We start from the raw sequence: 20,660 nt of genomic DNA on the forward strand, positions 1-20,660 counted from the left end.
GAACAAAAAAAATATTTTAAAAACTGCTGGTAATCTAGGGGATTACAGTTTGTTTTCTTGGGAAGCACCTGGTGACAAGACACCTTTTTGAACCTCCCTCTGAGAAACCCAAACATCACCCAATTGAGTGTCTGTCTTTTCTTTGGATTTGCTACTCACCACAGACAGTAACAGTACGGTACATCTTTTCTGATATCGCTCTCTTGCAGACATATCACTGCTAGCAGACGGGTGCAGCTTGTTTTTTTCTAGATGAATGTCAATCAACAACCAATTTTTCATACCAAAGACTAATAAGGTTTTCAGCATCGGCCCATGGCTTCAATCATCATGTGTTAACTCATTCGGTAGGGAGCAGTATAGTATCTGACATGCATTTAACAGGAAATGTTGGACTTTAAGTATATACCTGTGGAAAGATGATTGGATTTGGATTTTATTATAGTTTCTTGATCATAACTTTACAGTTGAGGATGGCCTCATGTAGTTTAATAACCAATAGTAGCCTATGTATCAAGAGATAAATGGCTTTAAATTCAGGGAAAGTTAGGAAATAGTACTTAGTAGTTCATCTTAATGTTGTTGCTGTTTCCTCTAGCATGTGAACAATATGAACCTGTTTCTTTTAATGGGGAATCTCTGTAGAGCAACCAGTAGAGCATAAATCAGTAAACATCTGTTGTAACAGACAGTAAGAAAGATTTTGTTCCCCCCTGCTCTGCAAACCGTGTGTTTATTGAAGCTCGACAGCTTACCACCAAGTTGTCAGATGCATCAGACAAATGAAATACTTATTAATGCATCAACTGAATGTTAAGTTATTCATTTTCCTTAGACAAATTGTGCTTTTTGGTAAAAACAAACAGCTACAGCAAATGAGATAAGCAGTGGCAGCTGTCCTTTTCAAAGTAAAATGTACGAGTGGAAGGTGAGTTAAATAACTAAGCACTGTGTCTGCAACTACAACCTTTTCAAAGAACCTCAATTAAAATCAGAACCAAAACTTTGACAGGCAATAAACCCAGAAAATGTCAAAGCATCACAATCAATTGAGTTTGAATGTCGGCCTCCTATTGTGTTGAATAAAACCCAACTCTGAAGCCATTGCTGTCCCTAATCCTTGCTTGGCGTTTCTCCATCATAGTTTTAAGTGGATTTGTTTGAATTAAAGGTTTGCAGATACCAGTATCACAGACCCACTTATGTCAAACAAACCGCTCTGAGAGAGATTCTATTTGCATTGCTTTGATGTCTCTGTGGGGTTTTCCATAAAACCATATTTGAACAACAACAGTGCATTCTGTTTAAAGCCCTTTTCGCTTTTATTGAATAGATGTTAAAAATCCTTCTGAGAAAAGAAAACAAAAAAAACAACAGCCATGTTGAGATGAAACACAGGATTGACTGACAGAAACAGTACCATGTGATATACATTGAAGGTCTTTGCACATACTGTACGTCCTTATTGAATGCCATGCAATGATCCAAGACTACAGACTACTACATGACTACTCTATAAGGAATGATTTCGCCTCCTCAAACTATAAATGCACTGTATGTTACTACTACAGCTTCCAATCATTGATTTCTTGTTCTACAAAGATAAGCAGCAGCAGCCAAAGGCCTACCGCAGAGTTGTTTGAATGCAGAAACACAAGACAATGAAAAATTATATGAAATCACTTTATTCTCAGAGTGTGCGGTGATTCCATTTTTGAAGGAAGGTTACAGACTGAAACATCTGTCTAAAATGGCATGCAGTGAGGCTAACAGGTGGAGCTTCGGAACACACAGAAGACACATAACGATTTATCAACAACCTTGCCTACATCGCACACCATAAGCATGCATACATTTTGTCAACAAACGGGGAGATAGAGAGAAGGAGGGAGAAGGGTGAGAATATTTCTGCAGTACAAAAAGAATTCACTAAATGATCATTCTTTTTTTTTTCTTCTTAAAAATACAAACCACCAGCGGACAGAAACAGGACTGGCTACAGACAATAAAGAAACTAAATACCGCACAGGAGTAAGCATCTTCTCAACAAGTACAAAACAGAGTAAGACAGATGCAACGAGAGCGATACATCAGACAGTTACATTCAAGTCACATCAAAGGATTATTTTTAATGGCATATTTTTCAGGCAGTTTCTTAATCATACTAATGGCTGTATGAGCGGCACAAAAGAGCGACTTCAGACCGAACTGGAGTCTACTGGACTGCTAAATATTGATTACGCATGACTTGGGCAGTTTGTTTGGGCAGTGGTCTATAAGCCATTTAGAGCGCAATCAATTTGCATTTTACAAGATGATGGTAAATGGATTTGTGATGGCGTTCATGGACGAGATGTAAAGGGTGATCTGGTTTCAGGGCCAACCAGTTTACAAAGGGTAACTGGTAGCCTGAAGGTCTGCGAGTTTGCTAGTAAAGTGTTAAATATGGATCAACATGGGCAGTTATTCTAGCTTCTGGAATATTCTTGGGCCAAACAAGAAATATGTGATTCAAAAAGAAAGAATTGTGTAGGCTTGCTCGGCCCCTGGAAAAAAGAGTTTTAATTTAATTGTTTGCAGAGAAGGCTAATTATGCTAAGAGAAGGCTAGATACGGTTCTGTTAAAACTAAGAGCTAGAATACCTGAGAATTTTAAAATAAACCAGATATGCAGTAAATAAACAACATGGAAAATCTTGTCTAAGTCTACTACTACCTGCACTATTCTTTGGTTTGATTGGAAAACTGCTCTGAAAATGGGTTTGAGTGTTTTTGATGCATGTAAACAACTATCGGTTTGCTGACTATCTGCTAACACAGAGGCTGGCAAAGGCAGTTTACAGAGTACAATAACAACACTGGGAGTTCAATAAATGTGCTCTATAGGTGGCTTAGATGTTCTTTTCATATATTCAACATGATTACAGAGCTCACAAAGCGTTTAGAAAAGCTACATTTCCCTTATCTATGCCACAGGAATGCACATGTTTTGAGTTAGAGTAGGCTAATATCAGTGTTTAGCTAGCTGAATAGTAACACTGACGATGTGCTCAAACTTAATGTGGGATTTTTTTTCAATACAAGGAAGCTAATATTACTTTGCATTTACTTGGTCAAGACAGGAATCTTAACATTACATTATTTTTCCCTAGCTTTCATAGTGTCGGATTTGTCTTCTTTGTTGCGATGTACTCGTAGGCTAACGAAGGCATCGGCTGAGGCCCACTGTCATTTTGTGTGTTACCAGCACGAGTCTGTTGGAATGTCGGAAATATCTGGAATGTTTGAACAAGACACCGAGGAATGACGATGAAATTAAAAAACAAGGCATATGGAGAAACATTAGATTTCATCCTCTTATGATTTTTTAATTGTGCATCTGTGTAATTCAGCAGGACAGACTGAACTCTACAGAGAGCAGGTAAACATTATCTGTTGGTCGATCATGGAGCTTTCATACTTTTTAAAAAGACCCTCATTATTTAATCTCATGTCTCTGCATGTATTGTAACTGCCTACCTTTAGGAAACCTTTTAGTTTTGTTATTTCGAACACAAATCCTGGTTGTGCTAATCGTTCCATAAACTGTGACTGAACTTTTTTTTAAGACACAAACAAAACGTCCCACCTTTCCCCTTTTCTCTTTTTTAATCAAATATGTCTGACCTTTACGAAGGCATCACTGTCACTATGCAGACACACCTGTGCCTTTTACATTAACTAACACATTAAGGAGCAACTTTAAACACATAACAATGAAGATTGTCTGTTATTGCTGATTTGGGACTTCACTCCCATCAGTTAAACCAACGGACACAGGACAACTTCATTTTCCAACAATATATTGCACTATTGTCACTGTCTGTTCACATATATTGTGTTCACAACATAGTTGTGTTTGTGAAGTTTCTTTTACTTAGAAAAAATGATGGAAATGTAAAAAGAAATAAAATTATACAAGCCTGGACTAAAGATTTGGAAGTCCTACAGCAGAAGCAGAGCGAGTGCCATCTGCCAGAGGACATACAAAACTGAATATTCAAACAACAAACATGTGAAGCGAGTGAATTTATCGTACGAATTCCATCTAACTTCTTGGAGACAAACTTCATTATGGAGAACATTTATAGTTTCCCCAATGGAAGAACATTTCAGACACCTACTGTACATAATGGACGAGATGTCGATGGAATAAAAATGGAAAACCAGTTATTGCCTCAAATATCAATGTATTTTGTGTCATCGTAACAAAGGAAATGGTTTCCATTTTTTGTAATTCACTTCACAAAACTTTACTGCATGCTTAAAACAGGAAAATGAAAATAATAAAAGTATAATTTCTAATGAACTCCTTCACTTTCTGGTTTACAGATTATGTTTTGACTCCACCAGCGCTCATATTACACAATCACAATAAACCCATAACATAAGGAACAATTAATGGGGTGAATCCTCACAACGGAGAACTAATAAAAATGTAATAAGTATTTATATACACTGTATGTATCAAATATTAGCAAGAACATAACAGGAAAATTCAATCAAATTTTGATATGATTTGGATAATTTCTGAAAAGTCAAAAATATGGCTTATACTCTTATTCATCTTGTTATATGTCACATTTCACTTTTATATATTTTCTCTTTTTATAACCCGAGGCTTATTTACAAACAAAAAGGGTGGATGATGGGTGATTTCTGTCCTGGAAAGCATGGCATACGATTTGCCCCGAGGTAAAGATCTGTGCAGGTGTTACATACTCTTAAAATGCAGTTTTAATCACAGGTTATTTAAAAGTAGATATCACCATAAGGGATCAGGTCTTTCAAATCAAGGGCAAAATCATTGCACATTGCTCAAGTCCAGGATGATTAAAAGTTGGGTCAAAGGGTTTGAAGGTGAGGGTTGGGGGTGAAGAAAAGTGTGACTGTAGGTTTGGGTGGGGGTGGGATCGTACAGCATTAGTCTTAGTTAGATGAACGTTGTAAGAAGTTTTATCACATAACACCCAAAGCACTGTTACTTTTTATTGAACATATCCATGAGTGGGGTTGGTATGAACTTCATGACCGTGTCCACGATGCTCTCCTCTTCCTCCTCGTCCCCGCAGCCGGTGGGAACGGCCTTCTTTGGACGGGTGAGGCTGCCCTCGGAGGCCTGCTCCATCGCAGCCGCTGCCTCGGCTTCCTTCTCCTCCTTCTTCTTGATGCCGTACTACACAGCAAGGAGAGAGAGCAGGGAATGATATTAAGCACCAATCTGGATGTTCCGCCTCAAGGACAACAGCCTCTTCACATGGGGCGCGAACCAACCACATGTCCACCGGCGCCATCAAACAGTAAATGATTTTTATGCAGTGGGAACAACTTGTCCCTTCACTTCAACAGCTTGGCGCTCTGCCTTTGCTGCATATCTTCCTGTGAATACAGAGACTGACATCAAATTGTTCTCCTCTGAAAACAGGCGAAAGAGGCGTGACATGATCATTTCATGCATTTGAGGTAAATTGGTTTCAAATGATTGCATCACTTGCAGAGTGATTCACATTTCTCCATCTGCACAAATTAGCTGATGCAGCTTAATGAAGTTTAAGCACTGTCTATTGTAAATGTGTGGGTCCTGCATGAAGCAGTTACAATCAATTTGAGCAGTTATATGTTGAGTTGGAACTGAAAGAAGTTTGGGCTTAGAGTGTTTGTGATCGTGAGTTTCACAGCTTCTTGCTCTAATTTTTACTTTCAGGATATTTTATGTACCAATTATCAGGAGAGGAGCTCAGCTGGATGTGTGGAGAAAATTAGCTAACAAAATGCTGGCTGCACAAACTTCTGTTCAAGTGTTTTTTTAAGGACACAGAGCACATAATTGTTACTAAAAACATTAAGTGGCAAAACAGCAGCAGCATGGAGATATGGAAGCCTGCACCTTGATTGTAATTGTTTGCAATTTAAAAGTTGTTGAAAGTTGATCTTATTAACTGACCATTCTGCATGTATTGCTTTGAGTCACATATATATTATGTCCCTAAAAAAAACTATTATTTTCTGGCAACAGGCTAGGCAACAACAACAAATTTATACTTTGGCAAAACAAAGTTTTGCACAATCACAGCAGCAGGAAACAAACAAGTCCAGACAAGCTCAGACAATTTACCCATAATGCTGCATGTCAGTCTGAACGCTTCTTTTCTAATTGAGCTTGAAGGTTCTGTGAATCCAAACAGATGGTGAGCAGAGGATAATTATTTTAGCTTGAATATAATTAGCAACAAATATTCTGGCAGCTTGTGTTTTTTATGAAGATGGTTCTGGTTGGATGTTTACCGTTACTGTTAGAGCCATTTGTGGGCATGCAGACGGGAGTTTCATGGATATTTAACCCACCCTAAGGTGAACACCACAGTGGTGTTTGGGAAAGGCTGAATCGCCTTGTAAAGAAAACATTGCCATCAGTTTGCAAACAGCAAACTCACACTATCTTCTGTGAGGCAGAGGGCATACTCAGTCGTCCATTAACTACAGGTTCAGATAATCTTAATGATCTTGAACCTCTTTCACCCAACCATCTTGACGACCCAAGATTCAACCTAACTTACCACCATGCCTTATTCAAACCAAAGGATCTATTTACAGGATGCAGATGGAGACTAATACAATATATATCTGTCTTGTTCTGTACATGGTGGGTCAGAGAGTTACCACTGATGCAGCAAAGACTAAATAGTACAGTGTTAGGAGAACTCTTCAGGAAGGACACATAGTAATAACAGACTCTAATGCTCTCTATGTGGTTCTCCGTTGACTGTAAGAGTCCTTGAAACCCAACCGGGGGCAACAGGATTAGTACGATCTGTACTTGTGAAAACCAAAACGAATACATTAGAATGACCCCTAAGCAAACTGTGTTCGCTAATTCCTGCACCTAAGAACTGAGACTAATGGGCTTGCTTGATGTTTAACAAAAGGAGTATTCTGTTTTATGGCTCTTATCACTTTTGTTTTTTGTTATGCTTAAAGCCCATAACAATTGTGGCCGGTGTGTTAAAACCATTTGTATTATTTTATGTTCATGTGAATAGTTTGGCAGCACATAGTGGTTGTTTTGGTGCTGAACCAAAGGCAAAGCAACACCTGACCTTGCCTTTTAGGAGCCATATGATGAAGGCAGGTGTGAAAGAAAAGCAAACTGTGGAGGACGCCAATGGAACTGGGGAGCTGATTTCTTTCACCTCAGTTTTTGTTTGGATTCATTTGTCTATTTCCCACCATTGATTTCATTGTAAAGGCCTGTAAATCCTGGAATTTGTTTGTTTGGGCTTTAGATTTCGTGTACGCCAAAGCAGTTCATAACAAAAACTATGAGAGCCTTCAATAAACCTTCATACAAATCTGAGACTACCAGGACCAGAGTGGATCATCAAGCAGTGAGTAAACATTAAACACCTGGTGTCTGTGGGCAGCTATAAATGAATCAGAAGCCGCAGCAGTTCCCTACTGTAGGATTTTGTGCATGTGTGGTCCCAGTTGGAGGAAAAAAAAATCAATACAGTTGGACTTCAGGAAAAGGGTTACAGGTCACTGAGTGAAAGGTTCATCTTGAGGCAGGGACGCAGGAAAGGAGCTGGACTCCGGCATGACCTCTTTCCTGCTCTCCAAGGAACACGTTAATGTGATTCTGGAGCAATAAATAGCTTTAAGGGAACCTGCTAGTGTTCATTTCTGCTGTGAAGTTGTGCAAGGGGCAGTGTGTACATCTCTGGGGAAGGACTTGTGCTGTTGAGAACAGAAAAGTCAAAACGTAAGCAGACAGTGAGTTTTTTTTTTAACCCTTTAAGAGCCAAAACTGAAATGTTTTTCAATTTAATAAATTCTGCATCTGGCTAAACCTTACCATCCTTTTGTCAAGTTTAATATTTCTAAGTACCTCAGATTCAATTTTTAAGTGTAAGTCTGTGAGGGGAGTCTCCCATATATGTATCCAAAACTATTTGTTTATAATGGAAAACTTTCAAGGCCAAAACAGAATGGATATCAGCAAGTTGTTGGTTTAATTTTGAATGAGTCATCTTGCAACCTTGAGACCATTTGGAATCATTTTCTTCCAAATTCTTCATGCACTTCTACTATTTTGCTACCCTTTATTTTTTGTAACCATAATCGTAACCCTCAACACCATTACACCATCAATAAAACGCAAACTATCATCCAAGTCAATGTGGGGAGGCAGGAAGCTGCAGCAATTAGAATCAGCAGTGAAAGACAAAGCAGAACATGTTTTACACTCTGATCCTTCTTTTTGGCATGCTTACAGCTGCAATAGCTTTATACCAGTGAAACTAGTGCACATCACATAAATGTGTGAATGATTGAATTCATTGTTTTGTTGTAAAGATGAGCGGCAGTAGCTTTCCTTTACTTTGACCAAGTTTGTTGGCTCAGTATTAGCTGTAGACTTAAAACCAAGTGATTGACAACGAGGCTAAGACTGTGTATTGTTGAAATTTAATTTTGATTGACATTCAATTGTAGGCCTCTGATTTGCCAAATAAAAAAAAAAAGATTGACAATTACCTCTCCCATTCAAAGTCTCCAGCCTGCAGGGACACAGTACAGACACAGTACACCTCAAATGCAGCCGGAGCATATTAAAGCCTCAGTGTTAAGTCTCCCTGTTTCCTACAGATTACAAGGATGACTCTGCCTTTTAACTTGTAATTGCTAGAAAACAGTGCTGTCTCACAACCAGAGCATTTCAGCTATGTATTCATAAATTGTAGTTGTAGTCTGTGTGTGAAAGCTTTTGATGTGTTTGCTGTGTTTTATACGAGTTTTTACTTGTAAATGTAAAAGCATTACCCCTGAAGATGAGCCAAGTTTGATGAAAAGTATATGAAAGAGTTTAGTTAATGTACAGGTCAGTCTGAATTATGTCCCTAATGGCTACTCATACTAATTCACAACAGATGCTACTTAAAGAGAGAGCGGATTTAGAAAAGTAGATGATGTAGTTATTTAGCCTGTGGCATAAAATCAAGCTTATGTTTCTGCTAACTTTGACTACACAGACTGATAGAGAGTTAGACAAACATAGCAGATCTAGTAACTGAGTAGTTGGAGAGGTACAATCACAAATTGCAGCTCAACACCTGGTAGAGATTTCAGGTTTTTTTTTTTTTTGCTTTGTTGTAAAAAACAAAACATTGGTGGTATTGATTGATGGATTTCTCCTTTGTACATCCTTCTGCTCCCTTGATTGTTCTCTGTTTTCTCTTCATGCCGCTGTGATTCTTTCTCTTGCAATCTGTCAAATTCTGTCTCCCTCTCTCCCGTTCACACTTGTTTCACAGCGACACAGGCCTGCATCAGTGGAAGTGAAGACAGTCACGCTTAGTCAGTCCTTCTCCACTCGCTATAATCAAACACTTTCCAAACATATCCTGTCATATTGCTCTGTCGCCCTCCTCCCTTTTCTTTCCAGTTGTGCCAAACACAAACTAAACAATCTCTGAGGACTCAGTGGAGTGTGCAGCCGATCCTCAAACTCCAAAGACGGGAAAGTTTTAAACTCAGCTTGGTCTTAGGGAGTGTTCATGTCAGATATTCAATTAAATATTAGCAATGTCAAGATGAATATTCATTTACATATGAAAGGGCTTTGATAAATGTATGCTTACTGTTTAATTCATTTGTAATAAAATGTTAATCATTGGTATCACAGACAAGATAGGCCTTTTGAGACAAAGGCTTGATAACTGGCCTTGATATAGGCCTCATCACCAAGAAATCTTTTAACGCGTAAACTGAAGAACCTGACCTGTCTTAAAAGCAAACTTAATATGACACAAAGGGGCATGATGTCATTGGGTACTACTTTTCAGCTGTTTATAAGCCACTGATGGAACATACGTGATGCTCAGCACAGATTTAAACTAACAATATACCTACTTTAATTTATTCACAGAGCAGAAGCTCTGCTTAGCTCACATCTTGTATTAGACCTGTTGTTTCCTGTGATCCTGAATGGAGTCTTGTCCAAAACCCTCTCCTGGTCAGACGTTTGAGACTTAATGTTGGATTCATTCTGTCTCCATTGTGCACTGTGTAAAAACTTGAACTCTGAACTAAACAGAGATTTGGATGTGAAATAATGTCTTTCTTTTCAAAACAACAGCATTCTTTTAAATGTGAATGTTGTGTTTATAAAGTGAGTTGGGACTTTTTTTGTTTTGTCTTACCTTATCTCTGATTCCCTGTCGGATGTTTTCTCTCTCTGCCTCCATTTTTGCATATTTGGCCTTCCTCTCCTCCTCCTGTTGCCTCAGCGCCTCTTGCCTTTCTTCTTCTTTTTTCTGCGCATCGGGATCCTTCTCCTCCTCCCCGCCGAGCATCTTGCCCATGTCTTTGGTGGCACCTATTGTTGATGATGACAGAGAGAGAGGGAAAGGTGATGAGTTAAACAAACATCAAGACAGAAATCTTTGACCAATGACACTGGCAATTTACGGTAATTGTGAATAATAGATCTCAGCAATCAGATGTTGCTAAGCATTTGGTGTGACTGTGGAACATCTCAAACTGAGATTATTCAACAGAGACGTCTTTGTATTCCAGTTCTCTTTCATGCCAGTGAAAGAGCAGCTTGATCAGCCCTTGACTGAACCAAAGACAAAAGCGTCTGACAATAAAAAGAACAAGAGGTGAGCGCCCAGACAAAAAGCCTTGAGATAAAAGACGCCGCTATCAATTATTAGCAAGTCTCTTGATTGCCTTCGTGCTGCTCAAACTGGCCTTTTTCTTTCTACAACTAGATTTTCCATCCAAAGCAAAGCATCCACTTGGACATTGGGTCAAGACCTAGGAACACAAAGGTTAGAGTGCTGTACAAAGGACAATAATAAACAGATTGGAGCCCTCTCTGCTACTGATCCCTTTTTTTTCCCCCTGCAATTGTTAGTGCATGACCATTATTTATGTTGTAGATAGCTTTAAATGCTAAGATTGTTACCTTTGCACAAGCTGTTATTTGCACTGGAGCAGACAGTTCATAAGACAAATATAAATATAATAACATCTATAAAATGCCATTTTATTTGGCTTTCCTGTCCTTTAGACATCTTTTTGTTGACAGACCATCAAAAAGAGTTCTCAGGCCAATATGGATACATGCTTTATTTGTTTTTAGCAATTTTTCCTTTAGTCATGTGGAGTATTTGTTAAGAGCTACAGGCATCAAATGACACTCTTCATACTTCTGGAGGTAAATAACGGGTAGGAAAATATTTATAGTCATTTCCAGCTACCACTCAATTGACCATATATTGTCATATCAAATGTCCTGTTTTCTTTTTGTCTTTTCAAATCTCTGTCCATATACAAATGCTCTATAGGCAGTTTACATCGGGTAGATTAGCGACTCCTTCGCTATATGAAACCTTGTGATACAGTGCAATAGTCCTGCTGTGTGCACAACTTCAATCCTGTTGGAGCTGTCAGGTCTCAGATGAAGCCATTTTCTGCCTTTCACTCTAGTACGAAATGAAAACAACTTGGACAGAGAGAGATGGATGACCCTTCAAAGTAAACATTTTATTGTGCTGGTTCAAGTTCCTTTTCAATTTTGTTCGAAGTGTTTCCGCAAGTTTGATGTCTACATGTCAGACAAACACACACACACACCCTTAAACATAGGAACAGATCCAAGCTTCCCAAGTGAACGGAAGTTCTTTGAGACCAAAGTGTTTTTTTATAAACTTCACCTTTGAGTACACAATCAGCTGCGTCATGAACATTTGTTCACATACTTGACTATGAACTAAAAGTGTTATTCAAGGATGTCTCGAGAGGCCACACCAGAGAAATCAGGCTGTATGCCACTTCTTGATGTGCATGACGCTAACAACACTTGTCCTCAAAACCATTCTGCCATTTTTGTCCCTGCTGCTGTGTTGATCCTGTCAACCTCTGCCTCTACACTGCCCCCTATTGTTCATGTGCATACTGCATCTTACAACCGCGTATAGTGTTCATTTTTGAGGACCTGCACAGCCATTGCTTTTTTAAGTTGTTGGAAGATGCAAAGTTGTGCTGTCTTGTACATGATGATGACGAATGTGAACATAAACACTATATAGCCATGCTTATCAGAAAGTAGACATCAACTGTCTTGCTCTGATTTGCTGTGAGTGTTTCATTGAAGAACTAACAGATCATACTCTCATTAACCTCTTAAGGAATAAAAACAGTGTGGTTTAAATGAAATGAATAAAACCCTTTGAACGAATCGTGTTTGTATTTAACCATTTTAATTATAATCACATGAAAGGCCATAGTTGAAGAAGTAGCATAGACACATGTTGAGATGTGAACATAACCTTGATACAGTGCACTGTCGGTGTGTTCTCACTTCAGAGGCATTAGCTCCTCTTTCCTGTTCAGTGGTTGGAGCGCTCTAACAGATACCTGACGAATCCTTGAACTCACCCTGACTCCATGCTCACTTCCATCTCACAGGAAAGAAATGAACTTTAACAAGAAGTGGACCTCCTGGTCCACACCTGGCTCTCTCTCTCCCGCTCAGACTCCAGCTCTCTTCCTCTCAATAGTTACGCATCCTTGTGTCTGTGCTCCGGTCTGTACTCGAGGCTTGCAGGCTCTCTGGAGGGACGACTCAAAGACACAGCCATCTGCTTCAGCCGTGAAATTGATGAGACAGCAGCGACCTTGAGGTCTTTGGCTGTGGTCCGAACTCGCCATGTTGACGGGCCAGGACAGGACAAGCCCCAGTCCTTGGTCACACGAAGCAGAGCAGCTACTAATTAATAAACAGACATGCTGATGTCTCGTGTTTCTACATTAACTTCTTTGTGTGCTGATGACAGGACACGTTGGCATGCAAAGAGTGTATTACAGTCAGTATCTCTTGGCTTTTTCATGTCAATTAAACAAGTGTACAAGATCAAGTAACATGATTCTGTTGAGTTTTCAAGCTTTGCCTTTTTTTCTTACTAATCATTTGTTTGCATATTGTTGATGTGTAGCCACAGTTTTCTTTAAACTTTTCTTTATTCTAAAAATATATGATAATAATAATAATAATAGAATAAACCTCTACATGGCCATACTATCGAAACAAATGACTTTACATTGTCTAAAAAGAGAGTCCCATGTAGTTTTTTCTATGGCTGTGCCATAAATCTGTCTGTAAATGGTTATGGGGAAGTTTTTTCTTTCCTTTATTGTTTTCTCCTGATTGGATCTTTTTGTCTTTTTGGTTGTTTTCCTCAGTTTACTTATCAAACGTTAAGTAGCTTATTAGGGTCAGCCATGTTTTTATAACCCAGAAATAATTCATGAATTGACTGTACCTGTGGTTAGTCATTCATGAAGACATTTTTCACCACGTCTTAACACAGATCAGCTTCTATGCTTTTCATAGATTTCAGTCAGCTAAATTCATAGTTGTATTTTGCAATGTCAAACTATGACATTTAAGCCTAAGCAATTGCTGAAATCCAATAGATAATTGTATGCTTTTATTTTGAATGTTTTACTGTCTTGTGCTAAGGGTACTTTACTCCCTTTTTTTATATAAACTTATTTTACTTTGAAAGAAAATGAGGAACCTTTGGTAGACCGAAGATTACGACATTGGTACCACCGAAGAAATAATCCTGCTATGAATGGAAAAGTGAATGAAAATGACTAAAGGGAACAAATAAAAATGGAAATGTCTGACGTCACAATGTGATGTCACAAGGTGGATATCATGTTTTTCAAGAGCAGGAAGATGCTAATAACTATGCTACAAAAGAGACAGAATGCCGCGCAATTAAAAAAAAAAAAAGGTATGCATTAATCTCGGACCTTAATCACATCACGATTTATGCGTTAAAGCTGATAGTTCTAGCTCTATTATTGATGAAATGCAAATCAGCGTGTTGTAAAGCAGAGCCTTGAGAGTTCCTTTCTTGCAGGAACTCTCAGATGAATATCTCTTAAAGATTCTTGTTTTCCCCCTGTGCTCTGCCTCTGGCCAAACGGAACCGCCGAGTGGGTCTGCTAACTTTTTCTCCGACTTTGCAGCCTGTAGCTTGAGGAGATTTCCCTGACTGGTGTTCATAGTGATCTTTATAGAGTCTGAGTCGATGTCTGCTGAGAATAACCCACGTGTCTTCAGGGATGATAAATTCATCTTTGGCCGAGCTGAACAAAAAAACTCAGGAAATTAAAACTTGTTAAACTTCAGAGCCTGCCGATTCAAATAAAAAATAGCATGACACGCTTTACATCTTGTTCCAGCCTTGATATGTCTTTCTACTTTCTTGCCATAATGGACCATTCTCATGTTGTCATTAGAACTAGATTGATAGAGAAATGCGTGCACAGTCTTGTAGTAGCTTTAACCTTACTGTAATTTCACAGTAAATACAATGACACTCTTATGAAAACCTCTAATCTAAAGCATATTCTTTCAGTTGGTGGTCTTTCTGAGTTTTCAAATCTTCATGGTACAATGTGCAGGATCTATCTAGTTCATAAAGTTTAAAAAATGGAGTATCTTTCTGAATAAAAAAGCTCTAATTTCAGGCAGATTCCATGCCTTATCTCTGGTCCGCTGTTGCAATTGATGCCACTTTATCATATCTCAGTGCCTCTCCCAAAACTCCACATGACTAATCTCGATGCTCAAGCCTAATTAGCTCGTGTGATTGTGACAAAGTTGCTGTGTAGCCGAGTGAGACAGTTGCTGTTCCCAAAAGCCTCGGTGTCATGAAGCGCTACCAGCTGTGGATTCTGGGAGCTGTAAGCACAACGAGAAAGCCCCAGAGGAAGAGCTGAGAGCCGCGGGTACGGTTAAAAAACAGAGACATGGGCGAAAGTACTTAATTAGAAAGAACAATGGACAACTCATTTCAACAACACTCTGAAGAGCGTTACAAAGGCAACATGTTGATTTATAACAATGACTACAAATTAGGTCTTTACTGGAGTTTTCGAGGTTCTGCTTCAGGACAATTTCTGTCTCAAAATGTAAGCATGTTTATGGAATAAATGGAAAACACCAGCATTGAATGAAGAAAGAGGCTACTGTTCAGATGACTTAGATATAACCATTGAAAGACAGAATCTTCAGCCTCTGGATTTACCTATTCTGAGATAGCCTGAATAAATAAGGGGAGGACGTTGCCCCATAAATGGCGCCCACGTCACAGCCTCTAGGCTTTTGGCGTCCCTGCCACGCTATATGTGCGTTCATTGGTCTTTAACTTCAAGAGTTTTTGGTCTACATGTGAAGATCTAATCTAAGGCCCTTCTGTGAACCATGCAGCTTTAACCACATTTGAAGTATTTCCAATACCCCACAGTACACAGCTAACCTGCTTAGTGACGTCTCGGTGAGCCCGGACAGAGGAGAGCTCAGTAACCGTGCTAACTCATTACAGCTTTAAAAGGACTTCCAGGGTCAGCTGAGGTCTAAGGGCTCGTGTTAAAGTTGGGAGAAGTGTTGAAATTGAAAAAATAGTTATGGACGGTCAGGTCACATGTTGGATTTAACTGTGCAGAGTTACATAAAGACCAACTTTAGATTCAGAGAGTGGGCTGAAACGTGAGGAGAGAAAGTCTCTGGAAGTATTTTTTTTTACTCTGTGTGTTTGTGTCTGTGTGTAGATGAAGCTCCACTGGGTGTTAAAATTGAGAACAAAATGTACAATTCTAAATTCCCACTTTGCCTGTGTGCATGCAAGAGGAGTGTGTCACAGCAAGAGTGCACAGGCACTGTCACAGCAGAGAGTCTGATCGAGTGTGTGTCCTCCAGGTGCATTTCACAAAAAGAGAGAATTCCACTTGTGTGTATTGGTGCGGGTGCATGAATTGCATGTTTCACGCTGAAGGACAAGTGAGACCACATGAGAAGAAGCTCCCCTGCGGAGCCCAAAGGCACGCAAAGAATGACGGCGAGAGTAAAGGAGGGATGGGGGAGAGGAAAGAAGAAAATCAAGGACAGAATTATACGGTTAACTACAATTTTAGTTACAAGACTTCCCTTTCAAAAAACAACTACGCAAATTAGAGGATTCAACAGAGAGTGAGTGCGCAAAAGGGAGAAAAAGGGAGTGACTCAAAAGGAAGAAGAAAAGATGATGAGTGTATTTAGGACAAAGAAAAACAGAAATGATGAGCATAAAGAAAGGACAGTGAGGTGGAACAAAAGAAAGAGACGAAGATGATCATGTGAAAATCGAGATATCAAAATGGGACAAAAGAGAAGAGTAAGACAAAATGTTAGAAAACTGAAAAATAAAGACATTTGAGAGGTTGAGATGACGGAGGTAATGAATAACAGATTTCGAGAAAGAGATCAGGAAACAGATAATAGTAAAGGACAAGTGTATTGAAGGAAAATGGGATTTTGCAAAGATAGAAAAAAAAGCAATGGCGTATAAGAGCGAGAGGAAACAGCGGGACCAGCTCAAGGACTCTGTGTTCCTGCTCTCCCATCTGTCACCAGTCCTCAGCAGTCCCACGGCTGCCGGCCAGCGGGTTCCTGTTTCAACCCCCACAGCCCAACACTAGATGTCCAGACCTTCATCATCAGCCTCCTGCCCCGGGCCGGGCAGGAAGGTGGTCCAGACTCCCATTGGGGAGACCAGCGAGGGAATCTTAAAGCAGTCAACAACATGGCCGAGTACAGAGAGAACAGTTTGAAATATGAGCTCTGTTCTTCTGTCTTTCATTTTTAGCTGAAGTAGGTACCCTCAGGTCACCGGAACAACGGTTGCACAAAAAATTTAGACAAAAACTCCTAGTCTTTCTTTACAGTATGGTTCATTCTCATGGGTCTTTACATGCAAGAAACATCAGATTCTTTTTGGTTGTTGTCCTGTCTTCAGTTTGCCTTTGAGCCGATTGTGTTTTTAAATGGCCAAGTTAGTTTGGGTGTCAGAGACTTCTTTCCTCTGGCATGAAAATGATCTCATACAAATATTTTAATGATATGGCTCTTTTGAATATCTTACATTTTTTAAAGATTTATTTTTTGGGCTTTTTATGCCGTTATTAGAAAGACAGGACAGTGGACAAGGTGAAAATCAAGCAGTTGAGAGAGTGCAGAATGACATGCAGGTAAATACAGGTCAGATTTGAACCCTGGCTGTCCACTTGGAGGACTGTAGCCTCTATGGGGCGCGCAAACTGACCACTAGGCCACTAGCACCACGATACCTTACATTTTATTGGATGTAAATACAACTGTGTTTTTGATTCTGTTTGTCTCTTGTAGTTCGATCATGTAACAGCATGGGGGCATTTAAATGTAAGTAGTGTTTTATCTTTTGCATAAAATGTGCATTGTTCTTGGAAATACATAACATACATTTTCAGTAATACCTTTTCTTCCAATATTGCAATGTAAACAGAGTTGAGCGAAACAAAATTGTTTTTGGGGTGCGTTATGCACTCATGTTTATCTCCTCTCATGATTGTTCAAAAGAGAAAATCCTTTGAGTGTATTTGGGCCACTATGCATCCAAACATTGCCTCACTTTGGGTCAATCGATGTCTCTGAAACCACAGGAAAAACGTTCTCACCCGACACATACACAGTGCATCATCCTATAAATCTGTGTGACTTTAACCACTGCACATGCATGTCTCTGCTGGTAATGCCATCTCGAGAACAACACCATCTGCTTTGTTGTTTGCTTTTGGATTTGCCTTGACAAATGTAAAAACAGAGTTTCTAAGGTTGAAGGAACAACTCAGGTACAGAGGTGGGTGTTTAGAAAGTTACAAAAGTTCACATCCATATAGCCAAACTTCTCAAAGGGACACACAGAAGTCATGGTTGTCATTGTGATGCTTTCAAAAGTCTGGGGCTGTTTCAACTCCCACACCGAGTTTTTAGCGATGTCAAACCTCGAAAAGACTAGGAAAAAAATCTTTTGTTAAAGCAGCACTGAGTCACTTTTCACACTGAGCTGTCTGTGCCGGTCCTTGACAACTATTGACTCCATCACGGAGAATGGTTTGGTTTTTGAAAACAGTTGTCCTTGGAGAGCTTAAACAACACTTTGGCTTGGATAGAGAAAAAATGCGGCTCAGTACAAAACATTGCTTTTATATTGGCTCGAGTGACAGGCTGACCAGGGAGAGATTGCTTTATAACTGGATGGTGCCAGGTTTGATCTCCTCTAAAGTGTCCTTGATTATGCATCATATCCTCTTCCATTTTATTCTTTGTTAGTTCACATTGCTAAGAGGGTGCCTTTCGGATTTGAAATGAATTTGTGTGTCTGTTAAAAATGTCCTTGAGAAGAAAGCCAAACTGTCTCACTTAGACCTTCTTAAAGGCTTAAAAAATGTAACTAAATAAAAGAAACTAGTTGCGTCATAAAATCCATACTGTTAGCGGTGGGTTGCCAATTTGTTCCTTTATGTTTCATCATTTGAACATTTGCTTATCTTCAAAAATGCATTATGTATACTTTGATAAAGAAACAGTGAATGGGAATATGAAGCCTGATGCTTTACTGATTTAGGTTTATCCAAGATTGAGAGTTACTCCAGGGCAGCACAATGTGAATATTGCACTGTCCATCCCCAAAGGGACACAAACTGGTTGTTTAACTGAGAAGCTACACTTACTTAATGGCACAAATTATCCAACGGAGGTGTAGATGCACAGAAGTAGGAACCTCAGTCGCAGAGCTGATGAAATTATAAGGAAACACAAGGTGATAGTGGAAGCTTTTGGAAAAGCAGAATGAAACAAAATAAAAAGAGGACACTAGAGAGACCTGTAGTGTGCTGGCCTTGTCACAGCGTAACTCACTAATCTCTGGAGTATATGAGCAATACAGTCCATGGCTGCACTGTTCTTGTGCTTTATCTCTCTTTTGCGAACCTTATCATTGGATGACAGCCTCACAGACTGTGGCCTTGGCGGTAAGTGTGCAGAGACAAGCCACATTTATCAGCCCTGAGGTTGGCACTATTGGGACGAGATGAACCATCCATCCGATCCACATGCACACAAACACAGGATGCAGGTCAACAAAAACATGCCATTACTTCTGGATATCCTAGTTTGTCCTTAGAAAATGTGCAGAGAGAGGACATTCAACTGGATAAATAACGCTCAGTCAGTCATGTTAATGACAAAATATATCAAATTAGATTGAAAAATCAAAAACGAAGATATGATTTGAGAACTCAACATAAGAAAACCAAATATCCTCCAGGAAAGATGACTGATAACAAAAGATACAGATCTCAGAAAGCTTTGTGGAAAGAATCTCTTACCATGCAGATTAAAGATTGCATTTAAAAACTATGATACATTAGGAAAAAAAAGCACCAAACTGCAACAATATCATCAGATGTAAATATATATTGCAGCCACTGTCATTAAGATTATCATCCCTCATTAAATGATAACCAGGTTTAAATGAAATTGAACTATTAGAGATAAGTACTATGTGTGTTTAAGCAGGATCTAACAATCCATGACAGCTTGGGTCAGCACGTTTGGTCGCGTGCCAGAGATCACATGAAAGAATCTTCATATTCTTCATAAGCCATTACTCCGGAGTCACTGCAGTAATGAGCTATAGATGTGACGCTGCCTCAGGCTTTACCCACCACAGAGGCAAACAGGAGGTAAAACATTAAAATCAGAGGAAAGGTTATTGTTATTATAGGCATAGTAAACAAACCTAAATTTAATGAGAAACAATGTATGTACTCGACTGTAATACCATGGCCAGAAAGGGTGCTTGCTGCTGTCATGAATTGTTAAGAGTATTTTTTTTTTTGTACTGAAATGTTTTTGTTTTTTTCCGAGACTCAGAATTTGAGCAGTTTTGCTTGTAGTAGATTATTTATTACATTTGGGCGTGTTGCAAAACTATACTGCAACTGTTCGGTAAAAAATAAAGAATGCACTGAACAATATGTTTGTCCCTATTGGTCAATAGATGTTTGTCCCTTCTAGTGTTGAGCTGCTGTCATGTCTATGCAGAAGTGCCCTTGAGCTGATTTAGAACAGTGATCTGTTATTGCTGACCTCGATCACCATGTCGAAAAGGGATTGGAGATCGTTTTTCTTTTTTTACTCCGACAGGGATCAATGAGGTATCAGACAGTACTTTAAAGGCATAATCTTTACTCCACAGATATTTTCCAGTGCTATGTCTGGTTTTCTGATCCCTGCATGTGCTTGCATTAAAGAGAATATCTAAAAATAGCCTACTAGACAGCTCATTAAATGCATCTGTGAGAGAAAAAAGGTATTAAGGCTGACTTCTTTAACATAATGAGTAGTTGTGCAAAGTCTTAGTACATTCGAGGACAAATGCTTGGGGCTAAATATTCAGTAATAAAATATTTGTTGTTTCATGGTTATTATGCACATTTTGATGTAGTCAATTATTCACGCAGCTTGTATTTCTGGTCAGAACTGGAATACATTTAAGTTTGTAGAGGTGGATTCTTCCAAGGTGAGGGGAAATACTTCCTTCCACCCGTCATTTTTTAAAGCACGTTCATTTGTCTTGACAGTTCAGTGAGCTACAGTAAATCAATCTAGTGGTCCCTGATGGTGTACAACCTTGGAAGTAATTCACATGACACCAGAGTGCAGAACTGCCTGAAGAAACAAA

At 39.2% G+C, this 20,660-nt stretch overlaps 1 protein-coding gene across 1 annotated transcript in view; it reads right to left on the minus strand.

The window, feature by feature from the left end:
- Positions 1 to 1,667: 1,667 nt before the first annotated feature.
- Positions 1,668 to 20,660, minus strand: part of LOC109986708 (complexin-2) — a 59,505-nt gene continuing 40,512 nt past the window's right edge. The window contains exons 3-4 of the mRNA XM_020637473.2: positions 10,236 to 10,411; positions 1,668 to 5,215 (exon numbers count right to left, since the gene is read on the minus strand). Of these exons, the coding sequence (XP_020493129.1) occupies positions 5,021 to 5,215; positions 10,236 to 10,411 (371 nt within the window). The 3' untranslated portion in view covers positions 1,668 to 5,020. The remainder of the gene's footprint in view (positions 5,216 to 10,235; positions 10,412 to 20,660) is intronic.

Source organism: Labrus bergylta, chromosome 9 (genome assembly GCF_963930695.1).
Source record: "Labrus bergylta chromosome 9, fLabBer1.1, whole genome shotgun sequence".
In the NCBI taxonomy this organism is placed as follows: domain Eukaryota; kingdom Metazoa; phylum Chordata; class Actinopteri; order Labriformes; family Labridae; genus Labrus; species Labrus bergylta.